The 25,819-nt window shown below is 53.6% G+C and overlaps 1 protein-coding gene across 6 annotated transcripts; it reads right to left on the reverse strand.

The window, feature by feature from the left end:
- Positions 1 to 216: 216 nt before the first annotated feature.
- BFAR (bifunctional apoptosis regulator) lies at positions 217 to 24,517 on the reverse strand. 6 transcript variants are annotated; one of them, XM_055136603.1, is made up of 9 exons: positions 24,311 to 24,517; positions 15,659 to 15,999; positions 13,369 to 13,573; positions 12,081 to 12,250; positions 8,827 to 8,968; positions 6,062 to 6,235; positions 4,391 to 4,593; positions 1,259 to 1,452; positions 219 to 1,209 (listed from the first exon to the last, which is right to left on the reverse strand). In XM_055136603.1, exons 2-8 carry the CDS (start codon positions 15,925 to 15,927, stop codon positions 1,260 to 1,262), a joined length of 1,356 nt encoding a protein of 451 aa, XP_054992578.1. In that variant the 5' UTR covers positions 15,928 to 15,999; positions 24,311 to 24,517; the 3' UTR covers positions 219 to 1,209; position 1,259. The 6 variants fall into 6 exon arrangements, with proteins under 6 accessions (XP_054992582.1, XP_054992579.1, XP_054992581.1 ...); XM_055136607.1 differs by having other exon boundaries at positions 217 to 1,452; positions 4,391 to 4,524; positions 6,062 to 6,100; XM_055136604.1 differs by having other exon boundaries at positions 218 to 1,452; positions 8,827 to 8,932.
- Between the last annotated feature and the right edge of the window lie 1,302 nt (positions 24,518 to 25,819).

Genomic DNA, 25,819 nt, shown 5'->3' on the forward strand with positions numbered 1-25,819 from the left:
TGCAGGCGCGATACTCTCGGTAGCTTGCCTCTGCCCCTCTCAAGAGGGGCGGAGGAATTGAACACGGGTCGGCGGCGTGAAAGGCAAATGCCCAACAACCGTTGTGCTATCGCTCCATCAATGGTAGATACTACAAAATAATTTTTTTTATGTACTCTAACCAATGAGATTTTCTCACTATAGAAGCTCCAACTGTGTATATCGAAATATATTTTTAAAAAACCTTTATTATTTTTTTCAAGTATTTTTTTTCAAACTTTTAGGTGCTCAGTTTGAGTGAAATCTTCAAAGATACAAAGGATTCATGAAAAGTTTCTGGGGAGTCACTAAACACCCTTTGGCTGTGAGCTCCATCCTGGGGGCACCTGCCACCCCTGCCCCTCCCCCTCCAGAGAGCTCAGTTTCCCTGTCAGCTCTTTCCACACGGAAGTCCAGAGTCCGACTCCTTCCCATGGACGATCGCAGGTCTGGGTGTCTCTCAGATGCTGCTGTGTGGCCTCACCAAGGACAGTTAAGGATGATACAGCGTGACGGCAACGTATGACACAGTTCCTCCAACAGAAGGACTCCCCCGGAATTTATTTTACAGATTAAGAACCCAACACTTACCACCTCCCATCCTCCCCCCGCCCCACACCATCCCCAGACAACGCGCCACAGCAGCGCTGAGGCAGACGGGTCTGATGTAAATCACGATCCACCCGGCTGTCCCTGGCGCCCCCCGCCCTGCCCGAGACGGCATCCCCGGAGTAGCAAACGGTGATGAGGAGGCTTGGCAGCTTCCCGGGACCCTCCTGACGCCTTTTGTCTGCGTCCCTTTCTGGCCGCGCCCCTGTAAGAATTTCGGATTTCCCAAGTGCTTTCTGGATGCGCCTCGACAAAGCCTTGACCTTGGCTGGGGGCAGGCCTGGTCCTGGGCTCCGTCTCGGCTCAGGCTTGCTCCGGGGCTCGTGTGGATCACTGAGGTGGCAGGAGACAGGAGAAGGGCGGCCGACGTGACGGCCACCTGCAGACGTTGGCCATGCTGTGTCCCTGAGGGCTCCTCCCGCTCACAGCCCAGGCACGGAGCGGGAAGGCAGTGGAGGGGAGAGAGGCTGCAGGTGGCTGGGCCCGGCTCTGGGGTGCAGCCCTGATGCCACGGGGTGGGGGGCGCGCACGGAGCAGCTTCCCCCTAGCCCCTCAGGGCAAGAGGACGGGGAGCCAGTGCCCGCGCCCGCCACCCTCTCCCACCTGAGACCTCGGAAGGACGCCGGGGCCGGTCACAACACCTGGGTCTCGAGTCGCCGGACCTCCTTGACCACGAGATCGATGTTAATGATCGGGTTGAAGTACAGGGCCCAGTAAAATAAGCAGTTGCAAACAAACTGGGGGATGAGGGGCCAGAACATGGCCACGAAAAGGCCCTGGGTCGACACCTTCCAGAAGTGGCTCCACATCCGCTGGGGCACAGTCCTGAGGAGAGGAGAGAGGAAGAGGTGGGAGGAAGGAGCAGGGCGCGGCCCGGGGGCTCTGCCCAATGCACCACCCGGCCACCTGCGGACAGAGGCCTGTTCCCCGTCCTCCCAATCCTGGCACTCACCCTTGGCCTGGCCAGCCCACCCAGCCCACCGGCCCCCTCTGGCAGCTGCCCACCAGTTTGTTGCACCACATCACTCGTGTGCACGCGTCACTCTTGCATGGACACATCACTCGTGTGTGCAGGCATCACTCTCATAGGCACATATCACTCTCGTGGGCACACATCGCACTTGCATGCACACATCTTGCTTGCATGCACGCGTCACACTTGCACACATCACACTTGCATGCACACATCACACTTGCATGCACACATCTTACTCGCATGCACGCGTCACTCTCGTGTGCATGTTTCCTTTCGAGAGTCTTTCAGGCTGGACAGTTAGCACAGGACACAAGCCACTTGTCCTGCAGGTGGCTGACCCTGATTTTTTTTTTTTTCTTTTTGGGTCACACCCGGCGATGCACAGGGGTTCCTCCTGGCTCTGCACTTAGGAATTGCTCCTGGCGGTGCTCAGGGGACCATATGGGATGCTGGGAATCGAACCCGGGTCGGCCGAGTGCAAGGCAAACGCCCTACCCGCTGTGCTATTGCTCCAGCCCCCTGACCCTGATTTGATCCCCGGCACCGTGTGGATATCCAAGTCAGCCCTGGGACAACGGGGCCCGGTGGGAGCTGGCGGTGATACTTAGGGGGGCCTACGGGCTGGAGAGCCGGCCGGGCCCACTCGTGCCCTCCCCGAGGCCCTCTGCTCCGCGTCCAACACGCATACCTCGTCTGCGAGGCTGCTTGTGTCTTCTCGAAGGACAGGCCTGGCACGGAGCAAGAGCCCCGAGGCTCGGGAAGAGAGGAGTTCCTGGGACTGCAAAGTGGGTCAGGGAAACCCTTGCCAAGGTCTCAGGACAGTTCCAGAGGCTGCCCGTGGGGGTTCGGAGAACCCCGGAGCCCACACCGGGCCTGCCTGAATCCCGTCTTCATGAGTGTTCTCGTCAGCAGAGCCGACTGAGGGTACAGTGGGCGGAACTAGCTCATCCAACACTTCTCTGTGTGTGTGTTGGTCTTGTTTTTAGGGATCACTTCTGGTGAGGCTCGGGGCAACCATATGGGGTGCCGGGGAATGGACCCGCGTTGGTCGGTGCGAGGCAAGTGCTCTCTGCACCGCTGCACTGTCCTAATCCAGCCCCTGACTACACTGAGTTTCAGGCCTGGGTCAGGAAAGCTGCTCCTGCCCCAATCGGGGTCTGAGTGGGAGTAGGATTCACGCCTGTCGCAGTCCTTGCCCTGCAGCCGTGCTCCCCATCCCACAGCAGTGCTCCCCCGAGGGCCTCACAAGTCCCCACTGCTGCTTCCCAGAAAGGAGCGGGTCACACCCAACGATGCTCAGGGGTTACTCCTGGCTTTGCACTCAGGAATTACTCCTGGCAGTGCTTGGGGGACCATATGGGATGCTGGGGATCGGACCCGGGTCAGCCGCGTGCAAGGCAAACGCCCTACCTGCTGTGCTATTGCTCTGGCCCCAAGGAGCCTCTTCTTATGCCTTAGTTCTGAGAGTCCTGCAAGCACCCTCCCGCCAGATCACATGGCAAGTGATTAAACGGAGTGATATGTATGGAGGAGCACTTCAACATGAGCACCATGCAAGCCTCCCCACCCCAAACACAAAGGCGGTTTTCCTTCCTGCTGCTGAAGTAATGTCCCCAGAGGTTTAAAAAGGGCAAGGCTTAAGGGGCTGGACAGAGAGCACGGCGGGCAGGACGTGTCCCCCGTGGTCTCCTAAGGCTGCCAGGAGCAATTCCTGAACAGAGCCAGGAGCGAGCCCTGAGCACAGAGCCAGGAGTTAAGTCCAGGTATGGCTGCAACCGTACCCCTACCCTCGCTTCCCCCAAAAACAACACGTAAGGGGCTGGAGAGGTAGCCTGGAGGCGTGGGGGATAGGGCGCGTGCCCCTGTACCACATACAGAAGCACTGCAGCGGGCACTTCTAGGCACACAATTAGTAGCTCCGGAGGACTTCCGGGTATGGCCTACCCAGCCCCATTCCTCCTGAATAAACACAAAACCAGACGGGTCTTCCCACTGTGTGTGGGGGAGGGGGACGTTTTTCTTTTCTTTCTTTTCTTTTCTTTTCTTTTTTTTCCCTCCTTCCTTCCTTCCTTCCTTCCTTCCTTCCTTCCTTCCTTCCTTCCTTCCTTCCTTCCTTCCTTCCTCTTTCTTCCTTTCTGTTTTTTTTTTTTTTTTTTTTTTGCTTTTTGGGTCACACCTGGCAATGCACAGGGGTTACTCCTGGCTCATGCACTCAGGAACCACCTCTGGCGGTGCTCAGGGGACCATATGGGATGCTGGGAATCAAACCCAGGTCGGCCGCGTGCAAGGCAAACGCCCTCCCTGCTGTGCTATCGCTCCAGCCCCAACCCCTTTCTTCCTTTCTTCCCTTCTTCCCTCCCTCCCTCCCTCCCTCCCTCCCTCCCTCCTTCCTTTTCTTTCTTTCTTTCTTTCTTTCTTTCTTTCTTTCTTTCTTTCTTTCTTTCTTTCTTTCTTTCTTTCTTTCTTTCTTTCTTCCTTTCTCTTCCTTCCTTCCTTCCTTCCTTCCTTCCTTCCTTCCTTCCTTCCTTCCTTCCTTCCTTCCTTCCTTCCTTCCTTTTTTTTTTTTTTGCTTTTTGGGTCACACCTGGTGATGCTCAGGGTTTCCTCCTAGCTCTGCACTCAGGAATTCTCCTGGCAGTGTTCAGGGGACCCTATGGGATGCTGGGAATCGAACCCGGGTCGGCTGTGTGTAGGGCAAACGCCCCCCCACTGCACTATCGCTCCAGCCCAGGGCAGGTATTTCTTCCCAAGGCCCCGTGGCAGCCCCCGAGTGAGAAACACGCTTACTTCAGCTCACTCCGAGACCAGATCCTCCAGAAGGAGAACAGCTCCAGGACGGAGAGCAGCATGGCGTTGACGATGAGGAAGCGGGACGTCCAGTAGTGGACCTCCAGCCAGTCCCAGGCGAACTCGGCGATGAGCTGGTACGGGAGGAAGGAGTACTTGACGAGGAATTCCCGCCACTGCCGCCACGTGGGCTCCCTCAGGTCCTTCGGGACAACACACACACGCGCGCGAGTCAAGACGCGGACACGGCCCGGCCCGGGGAGCAACCCTCGCCGACGGCATCCTGCGGGCGTCCGGCCCTCACGTTGCTCGTTTCTTGCTTGAGGGTTGGGTTTGGGGCCACCCAGTTTACTCGGGGCTGACTCTTGGCTCTGCACTCAGGAATGACGCCTGGCGGTGCTTGGGGGACCCTGTGGGATGCTGGGGATTGAACCCGCTGTGCTATCGCTCCAGCCCTGACCCCATCTATTTTATTTTGATTTACAAAACTCTTCATCGGGGCTGGAGTGATAGCACAGCGGGTAGGGCGTTTGCCTTGCACGCCGCCGACCCGGGTTCGATCCCCGGCATCCCATATGGTCCACCTAGCACTGCCAGGAGTAATTCCTGAGTGCAAAGCCAGGAGTAACCCCTGGGCATTGCTGGGTGTGACCCAAAAAAGCAACAAACAAACAAACAAAAAATCCCCCAAAAAACCCCCAAAAAACCAAAACTCTTCATCGTCCTGCCACCTTCTCCCCCCCACCCCCACTCCCCAGCCTTCTTTCTTGACAGTCACATTTTCTTTGAGGGGAGGCCACACCCAGCTGAGTTCAGGGATCCCTCTGTGGGCTCGGGGGACCCCATGGGGTGCTAGGGATTGAACCGGGGTCGGTGTGTGCAAGGCAAGTGCCCTCCACGATATACTATCTCTTGGTCCTTCGAAGCTGGTATGTTGATATTAACTCTGAGTGATAGCACAGCAGGTAGGGCGTTTGCCTTGCACGCAGCTAGCTGACCTGGGTTCGATTCTTCCGTCCTTCTCGGAGAGCCCGCCAAGCTACCGAGAGTATCCCGCCCGCATGCCAGAGCCTGGCAAGCTACCCATGGCGTATTTGATATGCTAAAAACAGTAACAACAAGTCTCACAGTGGAGACGTTACTGGTGCCCGCTGGAACAAATCGATGACAGCAGGAAAAATGCTTTGGGTGTCTTGCTAGGAGATTGTTATCTCCACCAGCCAGACACTTCCCAGAAACCCAGTCCATGGGCAACCTGAGCTGTGAGAACTATTATATCAAAAGCCACGCTATTTTTCCACGTTCCTAAAGATTCCAAGCCCAGAAGTAATTAATTAGGAGGTGGTGGTGGTAGGGGTGGTTAAGGGGCCTTTTGAGCAGGGAAGCCCCTACTTTGTTTTCTAACACTGGAAAACTCGACACATTGCTGGGGCTGCAGCAATAGTATGGCGGGAGGGCATTTGCCTTGCACGCGGCCTGCCTGGGTTCGATCACCGTCATCCCCGATGATTCCCTGAGCACCATCAGGAGTGAGTCCTGAGTGCAGAGCCAGGAGGAACCCCTGAGCATCACCAGCTATGGCCCCCAAGCAAAACCCCCCCCCCTCCGCCAAACTTAAGACACAAAGTGCAGCGGGGGCCGGTTCGCGTCCCAGGCCCTCCGGAGACCTACCAGGAGCTTGGCGACGAGGTCCTCGGCGGCGCCGTCCTCCTGCAGAGGGCAGATGGTGTGGATGAAGGGCAGGAAGGTGTCCGTGTAGTCGAACAGGTAGAGGTACAGCAGGCCCAGCCTGGGGGAGCTCTTCAGGGCGTACAGCAGGAACAGGGACCTGCCTGGGTTCACCGCCTGCAGGGCCACGCCACGTCACCACGGCAGCAGCCACTCTTGGCGCCGCCCCTGCCTGCCTCCATGCCCGGCCGGCACCAGTGGTGCACGGGCGAAGAGCAAGAGAAGCCGACCGATCCACTGAGTCACACTACACGGAGGCAAGTTTCTAGGGATGGGGGGCGGGGGTGGGGTACACGATCACACCCGGAAGCAATTTTTTTTTTCTTTTTGGGTCACACCTGGCGATGCTCAGGGGTTACTCCTGGCTCTGCACTCAGGAATTACTCCTGGCGGTACTCAGGGGACCATGTAGGATGCTGGGAATCGAACCCGGGTCGGCCGCGTGCAAGGCAAACGCCCTAGCCACTGTGCTATCGCTCCAGCACCACACCCGGAACCAATTTTTCACAGTGTATCAGAGAAACTTGGTTCTGGCAGGAGGGTCGGGCCACACCTAGGGGGGCCCTGGGGACCACGCAGCCTGGACTCGGAGTTGGGATTGGCCCTGTGCAAGCCCTTGCACTAGCTCTACAGCCCCTCATATCAGAAAATCTTTTTCTTTTTTGGGGGTCTGTTTTTGGGGGCCACACCTGGTGATGCTCAGGGGTCACTCCTGGCGGGGTTTGGAGGGCTGTATGTGGTGCTGGGGATTAAACCGGGATCTGCCGCGTGCAAGGCAAAGGCTCTCCCTGCTATACTAGCACTCAGGAATTAGCTCCTGGCAGTGCTGGGGGGACCATATGGGAGGCTGGAGATTGAACCCGGGTTGGCCACGTGCAAGGTAGACGCCCTCCCTGCTGTACTATCGCTCCAGCCCAAAATCTAACAGTTTTTTCTTCTTCTTTTTTTTTTTGCCACACTGGCAATATTCAGGGCTAACTCCTGGCTCTACCCTCAGAAATCACTCCTGGCGGTGCTCGGGGGCCCTAACGGGATGCAGGAGACTGAACCTGGGATGGAGGCGTGCGAGGCAACCACCTCATCCACTGTACCATCCCTCCGGTGCCCAAGAAATCCAACTTGTGAAAGCGGGTGACCTGACACAAAGAAAGTAGCCTGAACAAAAGGATTCAGCAGCACGTATGCTATGCCAGACGAACCACATGCGGGCGCGCTGGCCCTTCTGGTCAGCTCCCCGGCGTGCCGTTCAGTTACTTGCCGCTCACAAGAAACCTGGGCGTCCAGCCATGTAAGAGAGCAGCGCTGTCACTGTCTGTAGCAGCCACGGAGAGGGGTGTGCCGTGTTTATGCAGACTATCCCAGGTGTGTGTGTGTGTGTGTGTGTGTGTGTGTGTGTATGTGTGTGTGTGTGTGTGTGTGTTGGGGGGGAGGGCTGGCACCAATGGTGCCACAGCGAACCCTTGCCTAATGACAGTGACAGCATTTGTTCTTTTTTTTTTTTGCTTTTTGGGTCACACCCGGCGATGCACAGGGGTTACTCATGGCTCATGCACTCAAGAATTACTCCTGGCGGTGCTCAGGGGACCGTATGGGATGCTGGGATTCGAACTCGGGTCGGTCGTGTGCAAGGCAAATGCCCTCCCTGTTGTGCTGTCGCTCCAGCCCCCGACAGTGACAGCATTTGATGTGCGCTCTGACAGGGGGAGACGGGCAACATGAGACCCGGGTACTGTCCCGTGTTCCCATGGCCGTAGTCCTGGCCCGGGAGCCTGGCTACTCCCGCTTGCCGTGCCAGCTGGGCCGGCCCAGCGCAGTTGGGGGCAGAGCAGTGAGACAGCAGGCTGAAAAGGGGGTGCCTGGGGAACTGTATAACTGTTGACAAACTGCTCTCTGGAGGGATGGAGCCAATTTCTAGCCCACCAAAACACACCAGTGCCTCTTTGCTTTGCTTTGCTTTCTGGGTCACACCCGGTGATGCTCAGGGGTTACTCTCGGGTTTGCACTCAGGAATTACTCCTGGTGGTGCTCGGGGGACCCTATGGGATGCTCGGGATCGAACCTGGGTTGGTCACGTGCAAGGCAAACGCTCTACCCATTCATTGTAGTATCACTCCAGTCCCCAGTGCCTCTTCTTAAAAAACAACAATAACAACAACAACAACAAAGCCATCCAGAGGGCTGGAGCAATAGCACAGCGGGTAGGGTGTTTGCCTTGCATGCGGGCGACCCGGGTTCGATTCCCAGCATCCCATAGGGTCCCCTGAGCACCGCCAGGAGTCATTCCTGAGTGCAGAGCCAGGAGTAACCCCTGTGCATTGCCGTGTGTGACCCCCCCCCCAAAAAAAAAAAGCCATCCAGGGCCCAGAGTGATAGCCTATCGGGGAGGGCATTTGCCTCGCACGTGGCCGACCCAAGTTTGATCCGCAGCACCCCGTAGGGTCCCCCTGAGCACCGCCAGGAGTCATTCCAGAGAGTAGAGGCAGGAGTCACCGCTGAGCATCACCGGGTGTGGCATAAAGACCAAAGGAGCAACGGGAGAATGCCACGAGACCCCACCCTGGCACTGGCGGGTCCATGGCCCTGGCCCGAGAAGGGGAGCTGGAGCCCCAGAAGGACCCGCAGTCCGGTCTGGGGTGCTGGGGTGCTGGCTGGAGCCGGGGGCCGCCGAGGCTGGCTCAGCTTCTTCCCGGCAACGGAGAGTTTCTCACCTTATACTCCCAGAGGTTCTGTGGGGGCTTCACGCCCAGCGCCTTCACGCGCTCCAGCTCCATGAGGATGGCTCTCCGGTGGCTGTTCTCCACAGCGTACGGGGCCCTAGAAAACTCCTCCTCTGTCAACGTGAGAAGCAATCTGTAGGCGGCAGGGACAGGCTTCTTTGGAGGTTATGGACAGGAAGCGATGTTTTTGGGGGGGTTTGTTTTGGGGCCACACTTGGTGATACCCAGGGGATTCCTCCTGACTCGGCATCCAGGAATTACTCCTGGCAGGGCTCGGGAAACCATATGGGGTGCTGGGGATCGAACCCGGGGTTGACTGCATGCAAGGCAAACGCCCTCCCTGCTATGCTACCGTTCCTACGCCAGGAAGCAATTCTCCTGAGCTCTGCTGTAACCACACAAATGCTTTAGGCTTGAGGTTTGACTCGATGTGTGGACTACTGCTAAGAAGCCAACAGACTGGATGCTTACTCTAAAGAAACCTTTATAAATCATCGCTGCTCTAGAGTTCAGCAGAGTTCTAGAGTTCGGTGGCACAAGAACCATTTTTGTAGCTGGGGAAACTGGTTCAGAGAAATAAAGCGACTTGCTGGGCTGGAGCGGTAGTACAGCATGTAAGGTGCATCCCACAAGAACAGAAATAACTCAACCCTCCACTCTTAAGAGGCCGTGTTTGCCTTATATGTGGCCAACCTGGGTTGGCCAACCTGGGTTTGATCCCCGGCATCCCACAGAGTTCCCTGAGCACCGCCAGCCAGGAGTGACCCCTGAGCATCGCTGGACGAGGCCCCAAAACAAGAAAACCAAACCCCATGAATCCACCTGTATAGTGAGATGCTACTGAAAGGAGACCCGAGGAATGGACAGGTACACTGAGGAAGAGAGTCCAGGGACGTCTTCTCTTGGGTAGTTTAGGGACACGTGCTAAGGTTCTGAAGGCTGGGGCCCCAGGGGTGGTACAGTGGGTGCAGGATAACAATCCTGTAAGCTTAATGCATCTCTTACTATGTCCATACAAAATGATTAATATTATGAATGTGTATATGTTTGTTGGACAAAGAGAGGAGAAACACACCCATGGGATCCCGATCTTGGAGGGTCGTCCTGCTGAAAGAGAATCTGTCCTAGAAGAAGCTTCCCCTGAGCGAAGGACTTTACCCCCATTGATTGTGGCCACACCTATGTATAAGCCCCAACCCCTCACACTTGGGGTTGTGGAAGGAGGAAGGAGGAAGCAGGAAGGAGGAAGGAGCAGGAGGAGAATCAGAGGAGAATGGAGATGGGAATGGAATAAACTGCAACTGACAACAACCAGCCTGGAGGGGGGGGGCGTTTCCTCCTTCGCCTGCCCATTGTCATCACCCTCCCTGGGGCGGGGGACGAGGCTTGAGACTACCGAACATGGGCAGCAGGGAGAGAGCACCACCATGAGCGTGACCCTTCCGTGTTTTATTTAGTAAATACACAGTGGGTAGGGCACTTGCCTGGTACGTGCCTGACCGGGGTCCAGTCCCCAGTACCACGTAGGGTCCCCAGAGTCTGCCAGGAGTGATCCCTGAGTGTAGCGTGGCCACTGCCAGGTGTGGCCCCCCAAAATTTTAAAAATATATATAAAAAAAAGAGTAGAGTTACAAGGGCTTTACGTTTCCAATATGGTGTAGGCGGTATGTTGTTGGTTTTTTCCCCATAATTTTATTGACTCGTTGAGTCTATAATACTAAACAATTTTAGGAGTACGGTCACCTGTCACTCTGTGTCTAAGACTCACCACACCCACCACTCAACTTCTAGAGCCATTTCCACAAATAAATTGAATCTCTCTCTCCTATCATTTGAAAATAAACAATATTTATTATTCAGTGACCAGAAAACAACAAATGAAAAGTGTCAATGACATAAAACTATTATGACTGCTTTGGAAAAGAGTTTGACAATTCAAAAAAAGAAGTTACAAAATTACTTTCTAGCCTAATAATTCCACTGCAAGAGAGTATTAGAAATAGACGTTCTATAGAACCTGACACACAAGGGTCACGGCAGCATGATTCGTAACAGCCCGAAAGCGGACTCCACCGAGAGGTCCATCAACTGAAGAACAGATGCATAAAACTGGTTTATCCATGTAACAGACTATGATTCAGGTGTAGCAGTGAAGCTACTACAACTTGGATCAACAGAGGCCGAAGTGAGCGTCCAGTGGGGAGGGCGTTTGCCTTGCATGCAGCCAACCCGGGTTGGATCCCTGGCATCCCAGGTGGTCCCCGGAGCAGTTTCTGAGTGCAGAGCCTGGAGCATCCCCTGAACATTGTCGGGTGTGACCCCCAAAAGAAAAGGAAAAAAAATTACACTAGGCCACCAGGGGTGCAGCTCTGTGAAAAAGTCATGTTCTGCATGCATGTGGCCTGGGGTCAGTCAAAAACTGGCCGCCCGTGAAAACCACATTAGGTGAAAACAGACCACTACTCAAGACCACAGATCTCGGACGATTCTACTTCTGTTAAATGCTCTGGGAGGCCAATCCACGGGGACGAAAGCAGAATGGCAGGTGCTGAGGGCAGGGGTCGATGAAAACTGACGGCTGAAAAATAAGACTTTTCTTTTTGGGGTGATGGACATTTCTCAGGCCCAGACTTGTTCAGATGACTGAACACATCTGCACACAGATGAAAAGTCACTCAGCAGGGGCTAGCGAAGTAATGGGCTGAGCATGTGGCTTGGCCCCTAACACTGGCAGGGACCCCTGAACACAGGAGTAACCCTTGAGCATCACCGGGTGTGGCCCCCAAATAAGACTAAAGAAGCCCCCCAAAAAGACCCCCCAAACTGAAGAAAAACAAGAAACCCCAAACCCACTGACTACGTATTTTATGTTTTTGCTTTTTGGGTCACACCTGGGTATGCACTGGGGTTCACTCCTGGCTCTGCACTCAGGAATCACTCCTGGCAGTGCTCAAGGGACCCTATGGGATGCTGGGAATCGAACCCAGGTCGGCCGCGTGCAAGGCAAACGCCCTCCCCGTTGTGCTGTCGCTCCAGCCCCTGACTATATATTTTAAAGGAGTGAATTTGTCTGTCTTTTTTGGGTTACATATGGTGATGCTCAGGAGCTACTCTAGGCCCAGTGCTCTCGGCCTTGTGAGATTGGACCCGGGCCTCTGCACACTCACCCTCGGAGCCAGAACTCTGGCCCTGCCTGGGTGGATTTTACGGTAGCCAGAAGGCTGCCAGGGAGCCCTGCTCCTTACCTTCCGTTGACTCTCTGAGACAGGAACCGGTCTCTGTAGAGAGCGGCCCACGGGCCCAGCTGCTCCAGCCAGAGGACCACTTCCTCCGCTGTCCATTTGGTCACGGCCTTGTGCACCAGGAGGTCGTGCTCAGACTCTCTTCGGCTCCAGTGATACACGAGCAGGACCACCTGGGGGAAAGCCACAAGGACCTCAGGATACAGAAGGGGGTCTGGAGCGAGAGCACAGAGGGGTGGGCGTTTGCCTTGCACGTGGCCAACCCGGGTTCCATTCCCAGCATCCCATAGAGTCCCCTGAGCACTGCCGGAGTAATTCCTGAGTGCATGAGCCAGGAGGAACCCCTGAGCAATGCTGGGTGTGACCCAAAAAGAAAAAAAAAAAAAGAAAAAAATACCCCCAAACCAGAAGGGACGAAGATTCCTGGGTCGAGAGCCACGAGTGGGGAAAGATGGAGGCTGAGCTAAAAGGGGCCAGCATGCAGTCTGTCCATGGGAGCGGGGCACACCCACTCCTGGGGAGCCCGGAACACAAAGCCTCGCCCCTCTGCAGAACAGACAGGGACTCGAGGTACCGAGTGCGCCGTTAAGCCTGTCAGCTTGGCCAACATAACGGATTCTCGCCTTCTCTCTTGGGAAACTGGTAAGGATTAGCTCTCACAGCACGGAGCTGAGAAAGAAAAGCTGTTCTGTTTTGTTTTGTTGTGGGGTCACACTCCTGGTGGTGCTCAGGGGACTATATGGGATGCCGGGGATCGAACCCGGGTCAGCTGCACGCAAGGCAGATGCCCTGCCCGCTGTCCTAGTGCTCCGGCCCCAAGAGAAGCCGTTCTGCACGGGAAGTACGCGGTGCTTGGCTCAGGAAGCTCTTGGCCAGGTTTACAGGATCTCAGAATCCAGCTGTATCGACCTTCTGTCCCTTCTCATCTTTACAGCGGAACATGCCGAAACTGACATCTATAGGGCTCGGACCCTGCGGTCTCCACACCCAGAGGATCATGCAACTCGCTGGGGCTGGAGCAATAAAGCAATAGGGCAGGGTATTGGCTTTGCACGCGGCCGACCCAGGTTCGATCCTCTGCATCCCGTAGGGTCCCCTGTGCGTAGGGCCAGGAGTAAGCCCTCAGCACAGCCAGATGTGCCCCCCCCGCCCCCCTAAAGAATTATACAACTGGAGAACTTCAGAGTTAGAAGTGAATTATTACACTGAGGTCACCGATCCTTGAGGTACACCTCCAAAGTGACCTCATGGACACCCGGGGGGAGGAGGGATCCAGCCACCACACACTTACGGCCACTCCCGTGAGAGCTGTGAGCACTCCGGAAAAGAAGCCCCCGCCTCTCTGCTGGTGGGCGCGACCGGCGCTGGGGGCCAGAGAGAGCTGATCGTTCCCGTACTTCTGAAAGGCCGCCAGACTCTGGACCATGTCCTGATTCTGCTGAATGTCTTCCAGTCGCATTCGAATGGCATCTGGGAATAATTTCTCGACGGCATCCCTAGGGGGAACAGAGGCAGCAGCGTCTCAAGGCCGGTGTCAAAGCAAAGATGCTGGTCACAGAGATCAGAAACAGAATGAGTGGGCAATATTTATTTATTTCAGTTTGGGGGCCACGCCTGGCAGTGTTCAGAGGTTACTTCTGGGTGGATGTAATGCAATCATACAGGATGTTGGGATCAAACCTGGGTCAGTTGCGTACAAGGCAAGTGCCTTACTCACTGCACTATCGCTCCAGCCACACGGGTCAATATTTAATAATACTCAAATACTCTGGAGGAATGAAGTAGATTAGCCACGATCCTGTGCTAACTAAAAAATTCAAGACAGGACCAGAAAGTTTGCCGTACAATGCGACCTATTCAGGTTTGATCCCTGGCACTACACAGGGTCCCATGTCCCTTAGAAAAACAGCTAAAGGGGCCAGAGTGATAGCACAGCGGGTAGGGTGTTTGCCTTGCACGCGGCAGACCCGGGTTCGATCCCCGGCATCCCATATGGTCCCCCAAGCACCGCCAGGAGTAATTCCTGAGTATAAAGCCAGGAGTAACCCCTGAGCATTGCTGGGTTGTGACCCAAAAAGCAAAAAAAAAAAAAGAAAGAAAGAAAGAAAGAAAGAAAGAAAAACAGCTAAAGAAATCAGTAATTCATACAGTGAAATGTTACATACTTTTAAAAAAGAATTTACTCGGGGCTGGAGCGATAGCACAGCGGGTAGGGCGTTTGCCTTGCACGCGGCCGACCCGGGTTCTAATCCCAGCATCCCATATGGTCCCCTGAGCACCGCCGGGGTAATTCCTGAGTCAAGAGCCAGGAGTAACCCCTGTGCATCGCTGGGTGTGACCCAAAAAAAACAAAACAAAAAAGAAAAACAATAAAAAAGAATTTACTGGCCATCAAGGTTCAAGACATAGGCTACTGCTGAACGAACAGCATAACCCCTGGAAACATACGGACAGTAAACAACTAATGTGGGAAAATTCCTGCACTTCTTACTGGCCCATGAACATGCACAAGTATTTTCTTTTTTCCTTTCTTTTGGCCACACCCGGCGATGCTCAGGGGGTTACTCCTGGCTCTGCACTCAGGAGTTACTCCTGGCAGAGCTCGGGGGACCATATGGGATGCCAGGATCGAACCTGGGTGGGCCACATGCAAGGCAAACCTGCCTGCTCTACTATCGCTCCAGCCCCGCACGAGCATTTAACGGGCTGGAGTGCATGTTTTACCTGCAGGAGGCCGGGGTTCAATCCCCAGCACTGCAGAATCCTGGGAGCACCAGCAGGAGGAGTAGTTGCTGAGCACTGCTGTCTGCCCGTCCCCTCCCCCTGCACCTGCCAGAAAAAAAAGCCTTAAAAGAGCTGGGGGAAAGGGGGGCAGGCTGGAGTGATAGCACAGTGGGTAGGGTGCTTGCCCTGCAAGCAGCTGACCGGGGTTCAATTCCCAGCATCCCATATGGTCCCCCGAGCACTGCCAGGAGTAATTCCTGAGTGCAGAGCCAGGAGTAACTCCTGTGCATGGCCGGGTGTGACCCAAAAAGCAAAATAAAATAAAATAAAATAAAACAAAATAAAAGAGCTGGGGGGTATTGTTCAGTGGCAGAGAACTTGCCTCGCCGAGTGCAAAGCCCTGGGTTCTAGCCCTGACAGCTCATCAAGAAAAAGAAACTTGGGGGGCTGGAGAGATAGCACAGCGGGTAGGGAGTTTGCCTTGCACATGGCCGACCCGGGTTCAAATCCCAGCATCCCATATGGTCCCCTGAGCACGGCCAGGGGTAATTCCTGACTGCAGAGCCAGGAGTAACCCCTGTGTATCGCCAGGTGTGACCCAAAAAGCAAAAAAAAAAAAAAAAAAAAAAAGAAACTTGGGGGCTGGAGCGATAGCACAGCAGGTAGGGAGTTTGCCTTGCACACGGCCAACCCGGGTTCGATTCCCAGCATCCTATAAGGTCCCCTGAACACTGCCAGGAGTAATTCCTGAGTGCATGAGCCAGGAGGAACCCCTGTGCATCATCGGGTGTGACCCAAAAAGAAAAAGAAAAAAAAGACAGAAAACGAAACCAACCCGCACGTTCTGCGTGCGTTACCTGAGGAGAATGTTGACCTTGGGGAAGCCTTCCCACTTCTCTCTGCACTCCGGACACTCGGTTTTCTTGGACGAGACCCACCACAAGGCGAGGCAGTGCCGGCAGAAGCTGTGCCCACAGTTCAGAGTGGTGGGGTTGACCAGGATGTCATAGCAGCAGTGACAGGAAAACTCGCTGATGGAGATCTGAGGGCTGGTGTTTCCGGGCCGGGCCTCCTCCTCTTCCTCACGGACCTCGGGGCTCAGGGCACCCTGCGGGGGCTCCTCCATCTCAGCAAAACCTGGGACCCGCAAACCCGGAGATTCTCAGACTGAGAAAATTGCTGCAAAGCATCATTAAACCTAGAGGGGGCGGAAAATTAAAAAAAAAAAATAATAAAGAAATGGAGTGTATTCCATTATTGGTGTTGGAAATTGTTTGTCATACTAGCCAAGGACTGAGCTTTAAATTGGTTACTATAACATTCACATTCCACAAGCAAAAAGCCCTCACTAAACTTCTTTCTGGCCTAAAATGTCATACTTCTGAAAGTGAAGAAAAGCAAAGTATTGTACGGGAAAGGTCAATGAACTTGGGATGAGGTAGAGAATTCTAGAACCTTCTTTCTGTCTCATGAACCTTTTGAAAATACAATTTCTCTGGACTGAGTCTTCTCAATTCAAATTCTAAAGTCCTTTCTATATATTTTTTCTTTTTGGGTCACACCCGATGATGCACAGGGGTTACTCCTAGCTTTACACACAAAAATTACTCCTGACGGTGCTCAGAGGACCATATGGGATGCTGGGAATAGAACCCGGGTCGGCCGTGTGCAAGGCAAACACCCTCCCCACTGTGCTATTGCTCTAGCCCCTTTCTAAAGTCCTTTTAACGGGTGTGAGTTACCAAAGTGGGGGGTCCAGATAAATAGGACAGTGGGTAGGATGCTTGTCTTGCACGTGGTTGACCAGGGTTTGCTCCCCAGTACCCCATACGCCCCCCTGAGCCCTACCATGAGTGACCCCTGCGCATAAAGCCAGGAGTAAGCCCTGAGCACCGCTGGGTATGGGCACAGAGAAACAAAACTATAATCTGAAGACAGGATCTGAACCCTAACTTCACCAACTTCACCATCTGAGCCAGGGGCTTGTGGACAAATTGATAGTCAAGTCCCCCCCTTGTCCAGAATTTTGCATTGCTCAATTTTATTCACCCCTAGTCAGCTCACACTCTGAAAATAGTATATATAATATCTTGACAGCACAAACCTTTCATTGTAATGTATTCTGTCACACCGTTCTACTTATGTTCTTGTTACTCTCTCACCCTGTCCAATTTATAAATCATGTTTTCCCATAGGTATGCAAACATAGGAAAACTATATATAGGGTTCGGTAATTTCAGGCAGAACTGGGGGTCTTGGAATGTCTCCCCTAGGATGTGGAGGAGCAACAACACTACCTATTATCTTGACGTTCCACATAAGCAGAGATAAGAAATGGGTTGCTACGACTGACCTCATGGGGTTATGGGAAGCATTCGTAAGGCTCTAGTCTTTTGCATGTGCCCGGGCCAGGTTCAATCCCCGGCATTCCATAGGGTCCCCCGAGAACAGCCAGGAGTAATTTCTAAGTGCAGAGCTAGAAGTATCCCCCTGAGTACTGCCAGGTGTGACCAAAATAAAACCAAAACCAAAACCAAAACCAAACCAACAAAAAAACCTAAAGGTTTTGATCCAGGTACTTATTCTGCCAGTGGAGTCGCCCTGTACGGGAGGGTCTCACTGAGGGGGTTGATGTTTTCATGTCCGTGTCACATCGTCAAAAATGGATTCCAACAGCTCACCAATGATATCTTTTACTTTCTTTCTGGGTCACACCTGGCCGGGGTTGCTCCTGCTGGTGCCAGGATCCACCTGGGCCTCCTGCATGCAATGATCGTGGGTTGGGTCAGCTGATAGGAAAGAATTATCGGCCTGGGGCTGGAGCGATAGCACAGCAGGTAGGGCATTTGCCTTGTGCGCGGCCGACCTGGGTTTGATTCCCAGCACCCCATAGGGTCCCCTGAGCACTGCCAGGGGTAATTCCTGAGTGTATGAGACAGAAGTAACCCTGTGCATCGCCGGGCATGACACAAAAAAGCAAAAAAAAAAAAAAATATATCAGCCTCTGATAATGAGCAGTTCCAGATTAGCTACCACCAGTTTTTCTGATTTCCCAAAGAAATACCTACCCTATTACTGTCGCTATCTGAAACACGTGGGGGACGGGGGAGATAAGTGGGCAGGGACACACAGAGTCTCAAGAGAGGTCTTTGTAATTCCAGAACCAAAACCGATCGTGGCTGCTCCGTGCTAGAAAGGAAAGCCCCATTTGTCTAAGCCACTGTGGCTGTTATCTACAAATCCATCCCGAGAGCTTCGGGCAGGCACAGAGGGAGACACCACCAATAACCTTGAGTTCTCTAGTCAATGTTTAGGAAAGTCAATTAGGGCCAGGTTTTGAAAACGAAGTTATCAAGAATGCATTAGTTCTCGGTTTAAAAATTTTTGTATTTGTGGGGGCTGGAGCAATAACACGGGGTAAGGCATGCGCCTTGCATGCAGCTGACCCGGGTTCGATTCCCAGCATCCTGTATGGTCTCCTGAGCACCGCCAGGAGTAATTCCTGAGTGCAGAGCCAGGAGTAACCCCTGTGCATAGCAGAGTGTGACCCAAAAAGAAAAAAAAAAAATTCTGAATTTAGTCTGGAGCGATACAGCAGAGCGGTAGGGTGTTCACCTTGCACAAGGCCAACCTGGGTTCGATTCCTCTGACCCTCTCTCTCGGAGAGACCGGCAAGCTACCAAGAGTATCGAGCCCACACGGCAGAGTCTGGCAAGCTATCGTGGTGTATTCGATATGCCAAAAACAGTAAGTCTCACAATGGAGACGTTACTGGTGACCGCTCGAGCAAATCGATGAGCAACGGGATGACAGTGACAGTGCCTGAATTTAGTCCACCCACACATTGATTTTCAGCAATATACATCTGACACTTAAGGTAATGCTATAAAGCACTGTTGCTTCTATTCATTTTCTTTTTTTATTTTATTTTTGATTTTTGGGTCACACCTGGCGATGTCCAGGGGTCACTCCTGGCTCTGCACTCAGGAATTATCCCTGGCAGTGCTTGGGGAACCACATGGGATGCCGGGGATTGAACCTGGTCAGCAGCGGGAATGTAAACGCCCTCCCCGCTGTACTCCGGCTCCGGTCGGTCTCAATTTCTTTTCTTCGGGGAGAGGCACACCCAGCAGTTCTTCGAGTTTACTATTGGCTTTTTTTTTTCTTTTTGGGTCACACCCAGCGATGCTCAGGGGTCACTCCTGGCTCTGCACTCAGGAATTACCCCTGAGTGTGCTCAGGGGACCCTATGGGACGCTGGGAATCGAACCTGAGTCGGCCGCGTGCAAGGCAAACGCCCTCCCCGCTGTGCTATCGTTCCGGCCCCTACTATTGGCTTTGTGCTCAGGGATCACTCCTGATGGGATGCTGGGGGTCGAACCTGGATTGGTCTCTTGTCAGGCTAGTGCTGTACCCACTGTACTCTTCCCAGCTCCCCAGCGCCCAGTTTTAAATCATGACCTTGGGGCTGCAGCACAGAGGGTAGGGTGCTGGCCTTGCACACAGCTGACCCAGGTTTGATCCCGGCACTCCCTATGGTCTCTCGAGCCTGCGGGGAGTGATCCCTGAGCACAGAGCCAGGAGTAAGCCCCAAGCTGTGCTGAGTGTGGCCCCAAGGCAAAAACGTCATGGCCTGAATTCAAGACTGTACTCCACTTTTTAAAGGAAGACTCATTTCTGCAAAGTTGAGAAATCCACCCTTGCGAAAAGGAACCGGAAATGGACAATGATGCTTTTTGGTGGAACAGAAATTCCTGCCTGGGGCTGGGAGGGTGTGCAGGTGTCCCAGGAGAGAGGAGCAAAAACGTTCCCAACAGGAATAGACGGGTAGAGGGTCTGGGCACCCCTATTTCAGGGAGGCCAAAGTACACCTGAGGTGACAACCACCGTGAACACTGCCAACAGCCACAGACACGAAACGACCAGAGTCGTTACACTCTTGGAACACTGAAACAAGTGTGCAAAGATGTCTGCTGAGTTCAGAATGGTGGGTCCAATTGGCGCATTTCTTTGCTTTTTGTGTTTTGTTCTGTTTTCGTTTTTGGGTCACACCCGGGGATGCTCAGGGGACCCTAGGGGGTGACGGGGATGGAACCTGAGTTGGTGGCATGCAAGGCATGTCCCTTACCCGCTATACCACCGCTCAGGCCCAGCTGTGCGTTTCTTTTTGCTTTTAGGTCACACCTGGCGATGCTCAGGGGTCACTCCTGGCTCTGCACTCAGGAATCACTCCTGGTGGTACCTGGGGGACCATCTGGGGTGCTGGGGATGGAACCTGGGTCAACTGCATGCAATGCGGGGGCCTTAACCCCTATACTATCACTCTGGCCCTTCATCCAAGCATTTCTCGAGCGTGTGTGGGGCAAAAAACCTGACATGCCAGGCTCTCGCCTTATAAGTCACCCCGGTGTTTTTCCGATTGCAAGCACCAGGTCCTCTTTCAGGACAGGGTCAGAAATCACTAGGGCAAAGGCAGCTTTGCTTGCAGGCTACTGACTTGCGCCTGATCTTTGAAACCTGTGACTTACGCCTGGGGAGGGGATTGGGCAAGACGGGATCAGCGAGAAGGCACTCCTGGCTCTCCCGGAACTGTCCTCTCGCGTTTCTGCTCTGTGGCACCGACCCCGCAATCCGCCGCCCACTTGACGCTGCCCATGTTCAACCAGCTCGGGAAGAGGGCGAAAACTACTGGTGGTTAAAATCATGCTGGGGGGCTGGAGCCATAGCACAGCGGGTAGAGCAGCGTTTTGCCTTGCACGCGGCTGACCTGGGTTCGATTCCCAGCATCCCATATGGTCTCCTGAGCACGGCCAGGAGTAACCCCCTGTGCATCGCCGGGTGTGACCCAAAAAGCAAAAATAAATAAATAAATAAAAATCAAATCAAATCGGGGCTGGAGCAATAGCACAGCGGGTAGGGCGTTTGCCTTGAACGCGGCCGACCCGGGTTCGATTCCCAGCATCCCATATGGTCCCCTGAGCACTGCCAGGAGTAACCCCTGTGCATTGCTGGGTGTGACCCAAAATGCAAAAATAAATAAATAAAAATCAAATCAAATCAAATCAAGCTAGGCGAGTCACAGCTTAGAAACCAACTTTTTTTTTTTTTTTTTTTGCTTTTTGGGTCACACCTGGCGATGCACAGGGGTTACTCCTGGCTCTGCACTCAGGAATTACCCCTGGCTGTGCTCAGGGGACCATATGGGATGCTGGGATTTGAACCCGGGTCGGCCGCGTGCAAGGCAAACGCCCTACCCGCTGTGCTATCTCTCCAGCCCCAGAAACCAACTTTTGGGGCTGGAGCAATAGTACAGTGGGTGGGGCGTTTGCCTTGCAAAAAAAAAAAAAGAGAGAGAAAGAAACCAACATTCTTTTTTAGGATTTGTGCTCTAGGACGGAAGGAGGCTTGGCCTCTCCAACCCGATCTGGAGTTCCTTGAAGTAAGAAATAAAAACACAGAGTTCTCTGGAAGGCAGCTAAGAATGGCTGGCACAACACTCAACACCTTTATTGCAAACCACAACAGCTAATTAGAGAGAGAAAACAGAAGGGAATGCCTTGCCACAGTGGCAGGGTGGGGTGGGGGGGAGATGGGATTGGGGAGGGTGGGAGGGACACTGGGTTTACGGGTGGTGGAGAATGGGCACTGGTGAAGGGATGGGTTCCCAAACTTTGTATGAGGGAAGTATAAGCACAAAAGTGTATAAATCTGTAACTGTACCCTCACGGTGATTCTCTAATTAAAAATAAATAAATTAAAAAAAAAAAAAAAGAATGGCTGGCACAAAAAGGTTGAACTCTGGATGTTTGTAGCTAAGAATCAAAATCAACCAAGAATTGACTCTCACGGCATCTTTCTTTCTTTCTTTCTTTCTTTCTTTCTTTCTTTCTTTCTTTTTTTTTTCTTTTTGGGTCACACCCAGCAGAGATGCACAGGGTTTACTCCTGGTTCATGCACTAAGGAATTACTCCTGGTGGTGCTCGGGGGACCATATGGGATGCTGGGAATTGAACCCGGGTCGGCCGCGTGCAAAGCAAACACCCTCCCCGCTGTGCTACCGCTCCAGCCCCCATCATGGCACCTTTCGTAATATGTGCACACATATTGGGGGAATGGCAGTATCAGGAATCAAACCCATGTTAGCTGCGTGCAAGGCCAAGTGCCTTTCCCACTACGCTATCTCTCTGGCTTCTCAACGTGACTTTTTAAGTCAAGAGCACAAACTTCGCAGCCAGGATGATTAAGTTCATCCTGCTCCTGGCAATTATTAAATGTTTGATCCCAGGGAAGCCACTTAACCTAACTCTTGCCCAAGTTTCCTTATCTAAGAGAGAGAGACATCAATGTTATCAATGATATTAGCAGTGACAGGTTTAATAGGTTAATATAGCAGGGGGTGGAGCCATAATACAATGGGTAGGGTGCTTGCCTTGCACATACTGACCCAGGTTCGATCCCTGGAAACACAGATGGTCCCCTGAGCACTGTCAGAATGATCTAGAGTGATCCTGAGCGCAGGGAGTAAGCCCTGAGCATGCAGGTGTGTAACCCAAAACAAAATAAGGGAACAAAAGGTTAAAAAAAACTGACTGAGCTGGTGCTTTGCAAGCGGGAGGCCCAGGTTTTATATATTCCAATGATAAAATTTAAATTGTAATTTGCTGCAAATTAATGCAGTAAAGCACCCAGAATAGTGCCTGGCGTCTAGAAAGCACGATGTCTTGTTTCTTACTATTACTATGATTCTCCCTCAGCTGCTGCCCTACCACATACCACCCTCTGCTCCTACTTGGGCGTTTTCCCCAGGTCTTCTGCGGTAACCTCGCTCCATACACTGAGTCACAAGTACCCAAGTGACAAGATCACAGTCAACGGAGAGGTAGAAGTCTTTAATCACAAGCTCCTCCCCCCTTCACCTTAATTAATCCTTTCCATACCTGCACAGACCGGCAACATCTGCCCCTCCCCGCCAGAGTTTCCCCGGAGAGGCTGGCACAGTGGGGACAGTTGGGGACAGTCTGTGGCCAGCGAGCCCAGTCCCAGATCAGTTGGTATGTATTAGCCCCCCGCCTCCCAGTTTTAAGTTCCAGATAATAATATCTATGTTCGAGGTTGATTTCATTTAAAAATGACTTGGTTTTGGGGCCACACTGGCGATGCTCAGGGATCAATTCCTGGTGGACTTGGCATACCATATGGGATGCCTTGGATTGAACAAAGCAAGCACACAAGTAAGCGCCTTCCCCTCTATTCTATCTCTTTCCACCCTGAAAATACTTATTTATTTTGGTTCTCGGGGATGGAACCTGGTCCTTCGCTTGTATTCAGCAGGCTGAGTGCTCTCTCCAGCCCCGGAGGGAGGTTTAAATAACAAATTCGGCCCATAGGGACTCCAAGAGAGTCTGCTGCGTGGCTGAATGGGATTGACGATAGAACTCTCAGTAGCAGTATTTACTGAGTAAGCAGCGTCAGTGCCAAATACTAGGACTTTTAATGATAAAAATAACACAACAGATGAGAGGAGAAACAGCAGAGCTGCCCTTGAGAATTTTTCAAATGACACGGAGAGAGGGAAAAACAGTCCCAATACTACCCAAGCTGGCAATGTACCAAACAGCCTAAGACCAGAACACAACGATGCACTGGCACGTGCACTGCACTCGGAGCTGGCTCTGGGGTGTGGCCGGGAGCGGGCACTGCTCCTTCCGATTGGCCTTCCAGACCTTGTCATCGAGTCAACCCCCCCAGGACCGACCAATGGGCTTGGGGCGGGGAGGACTGCAGGGCGACCCAGGCGAGAGGCCAGCGCTGGACACAGCACCCTCTCCACCCACCAAAGTTGCTGGGCCACAGTCTCCCGCCCACCCCCCCGACCCGACCCCCGACCCCCGTCAGCAGATACAGCCTGACCCTCATGGGCTTCTTGCTTCCTTTTTTAAAGCTCCCAGTTGCTCAAGTTCCGACCTCTGAGTCGTGGTTTTGGAACCGGGTTCTAGTCTCAGCCCAGAGTGACTCTGGGCTTTTTGCGTTTCACTTTTGCGCAAATAGGAGCGATGGTGCCGTTTGGGGGCAGGAACGTGCCACGCCAGTAAGAGCTGGAGCTGAGTCGGGGCGGGGGGGTGGGGTGGCGTCTAACAGGAGGGGACGTCTGTCCCCCGACCCCACCCCACCCCACCCCACGCGCCCGTCCGCCCCCTCGAGGTGTGTGCAAGCGACGCTCCCCTCCCTGCTGCCCTGGGGACACCCTGGAGCTCTACCCCTAACCTCCGAGCGGACGCAGGGGGCTCCCAGGGACCGGCCGTGCCTACCTGAAGCTCTCGGGGAGGGATGGGGTGAAGCTGGCCAAGCCGGGGGGCCGCGCCCCGCAGCTGCCACTGACAGCTCGGGACCCCTCCTGGGCCCCTCCTGGCCCGTCTGCTTCTCCCGCGCTCCACAGCCCACCCCGGAATCAAACCAGGACAAGACCCCCCCCACACACACACCCAACCCCACCTCGCCGTTGCTTTTACCAGTGCGATCGTCCAGAACCTGCCCAGCCGTGGACCCCCAGCCTGGACCCTCGCGGAAGCGTAGCAGGCTGGGCGCTTCACTCCCGGAAGTCACGCAGCGGGAACAGTAAAGGAAGATGCCCCGCGCCCGCGACCATAGAGGCGAGGCCGTCCTCGCTTCCCAGCCCCCTCAACCCCGCGACCTCCCCGCAGCCTAGAGCGGCCACTCCCCGGACGGAAGCCGTCCGCGCATGCGTGCCGCGCGCAGCCCCGCCCCTTCCTCTTAATGGTCCGACCTGAGGCCAAGGCGTGACTCTTTTTCGAGGGCTGGGTGCTGGGTGTCGGGAACCGCTTCTCCAGGGCAGGGACGTTCCCTAGAAATCAGAGTCATATTGCAAGGTCGCAGCGTCTTCAGATTCCTTGCAGAGTAGTCCTAGAACCATGGCTAAAGTTCTATTTGCAAAAAATATAAATAAATAAAAAGTTCTATGTGCAGTAGTAAGAGTTTTTTTTTTTCTTCCTGCAATTTGGTCCGTTGAGAATCCCGGGTCTGGAGACGGTTCATCCTTTGGATTGACTCCTCTCCACCCCCACCCCCCACCCCTACTACTTATGACATTGGCGAAGAGGGAGAAGATCGATAATGTGCTGTGCCGGCGTGTAGGGGAGTGGGTGAGCAGGACATGTGGTTCAGTGGCATGTGGCACGTTCACATAGTGCAACCTTGTTCAGTATTTTCTCATTTTGCAGAGGCGAAACAATCCCCCCGCCCCCCCCCATCACAAAAGTTTTGTTTCAGGGCGCTCTGGGGAAGAAGTCAGAATGCCTATGACACCTTCGTTTTTTAATAATAGATTTCAGGTTTCTATAGAGTTTTCTGGCAAAACAAGTGACCATCACTAGAGGAGAGGGTATGATGTACCCTAGTGTTGTGTCCAAGTTTCAGATCCCCAGTCGGGGAGAGACCAAGTCCACACACGATAATGCAAACACAAAGGAACTTTATTATTAGCCCGAGCCAGTTCCAGCTGGAGCTAGGGTCCAAGTCTCATCCAGTGCAGTGGAGTCTTGACAAGGACCCAGACTCCAAATCACAAGCAGTTTATATAGGGTTCAGAGTTAAGAAGCAATTTATATACCGGTCTAGTTTTAACTTTGGCCCTATTACAATGGTGGTCAGCAATTAGACAATGGTTAGCAACAGTTTCTTTCTTTTTTTTGGGGGGGGGGTCACACCTGGCAATGCACAGGCGTTACTCCTGGCTCTGAACTCAGGAATTACTCCTGGCGGTGCTCAGGGGACCATATGGGATGCTGGGAATTGAACCCGGGTGGGCCGCGTGCAAGGCAAATGCCCTACCTGCCGTACTATTGCTCCAGCCCCAGCAACAGTTTCTAAGGAGGGTACAGTGACCCTTCGTGACCAGCCAGATCCAACTGCCCAATTTCTTATCTTGGCAAATTACTCAACTGGGAGTTTACCAGAAACTGCAAGTCCTGCTCTGGGGAAACAGAAACTGAGGCTTAGTT

Source organism: Sorex araneus, chromosome 4 (assembly GCF_027595985.1).
Source record: "Sorex araneus isolate mSorAra2 chromosome 4, mSorAra2.pri, whole genome shotgun sequence".
Lineage (NCBI taxonomy): Eukaryota > Metazoa > Chordata > Mammalia > Eulipotyphla > Soricidae > Sorex > Sorex araneus.

Bases quoted from the DNA above. Each gene is read 5' to 3' on its own strand.
- BFAR (XM_055136603.1), bottom strand. From the start codon at position 15,927: ATGGAGGAGCCCCCGCAGGGTGCCCTGAGCCCCGAGGTCCGTGAGGAA. The intron at 8,969-12,080 runs GTAAGGAGCAGG...TGCCGCCTACAG, and splicing joins TCTCAGAGAGTCAACGGAAG to ATTGCTTCTCACGTTGACAG. The intron at 1,453-4,390 runs GTAAGCGTGTTT...TCCTCTCCTCAG, and splicing joins TGGTCTCGGAGTGAGCTGAA to GACTGTGCCCCAGCGGATGT.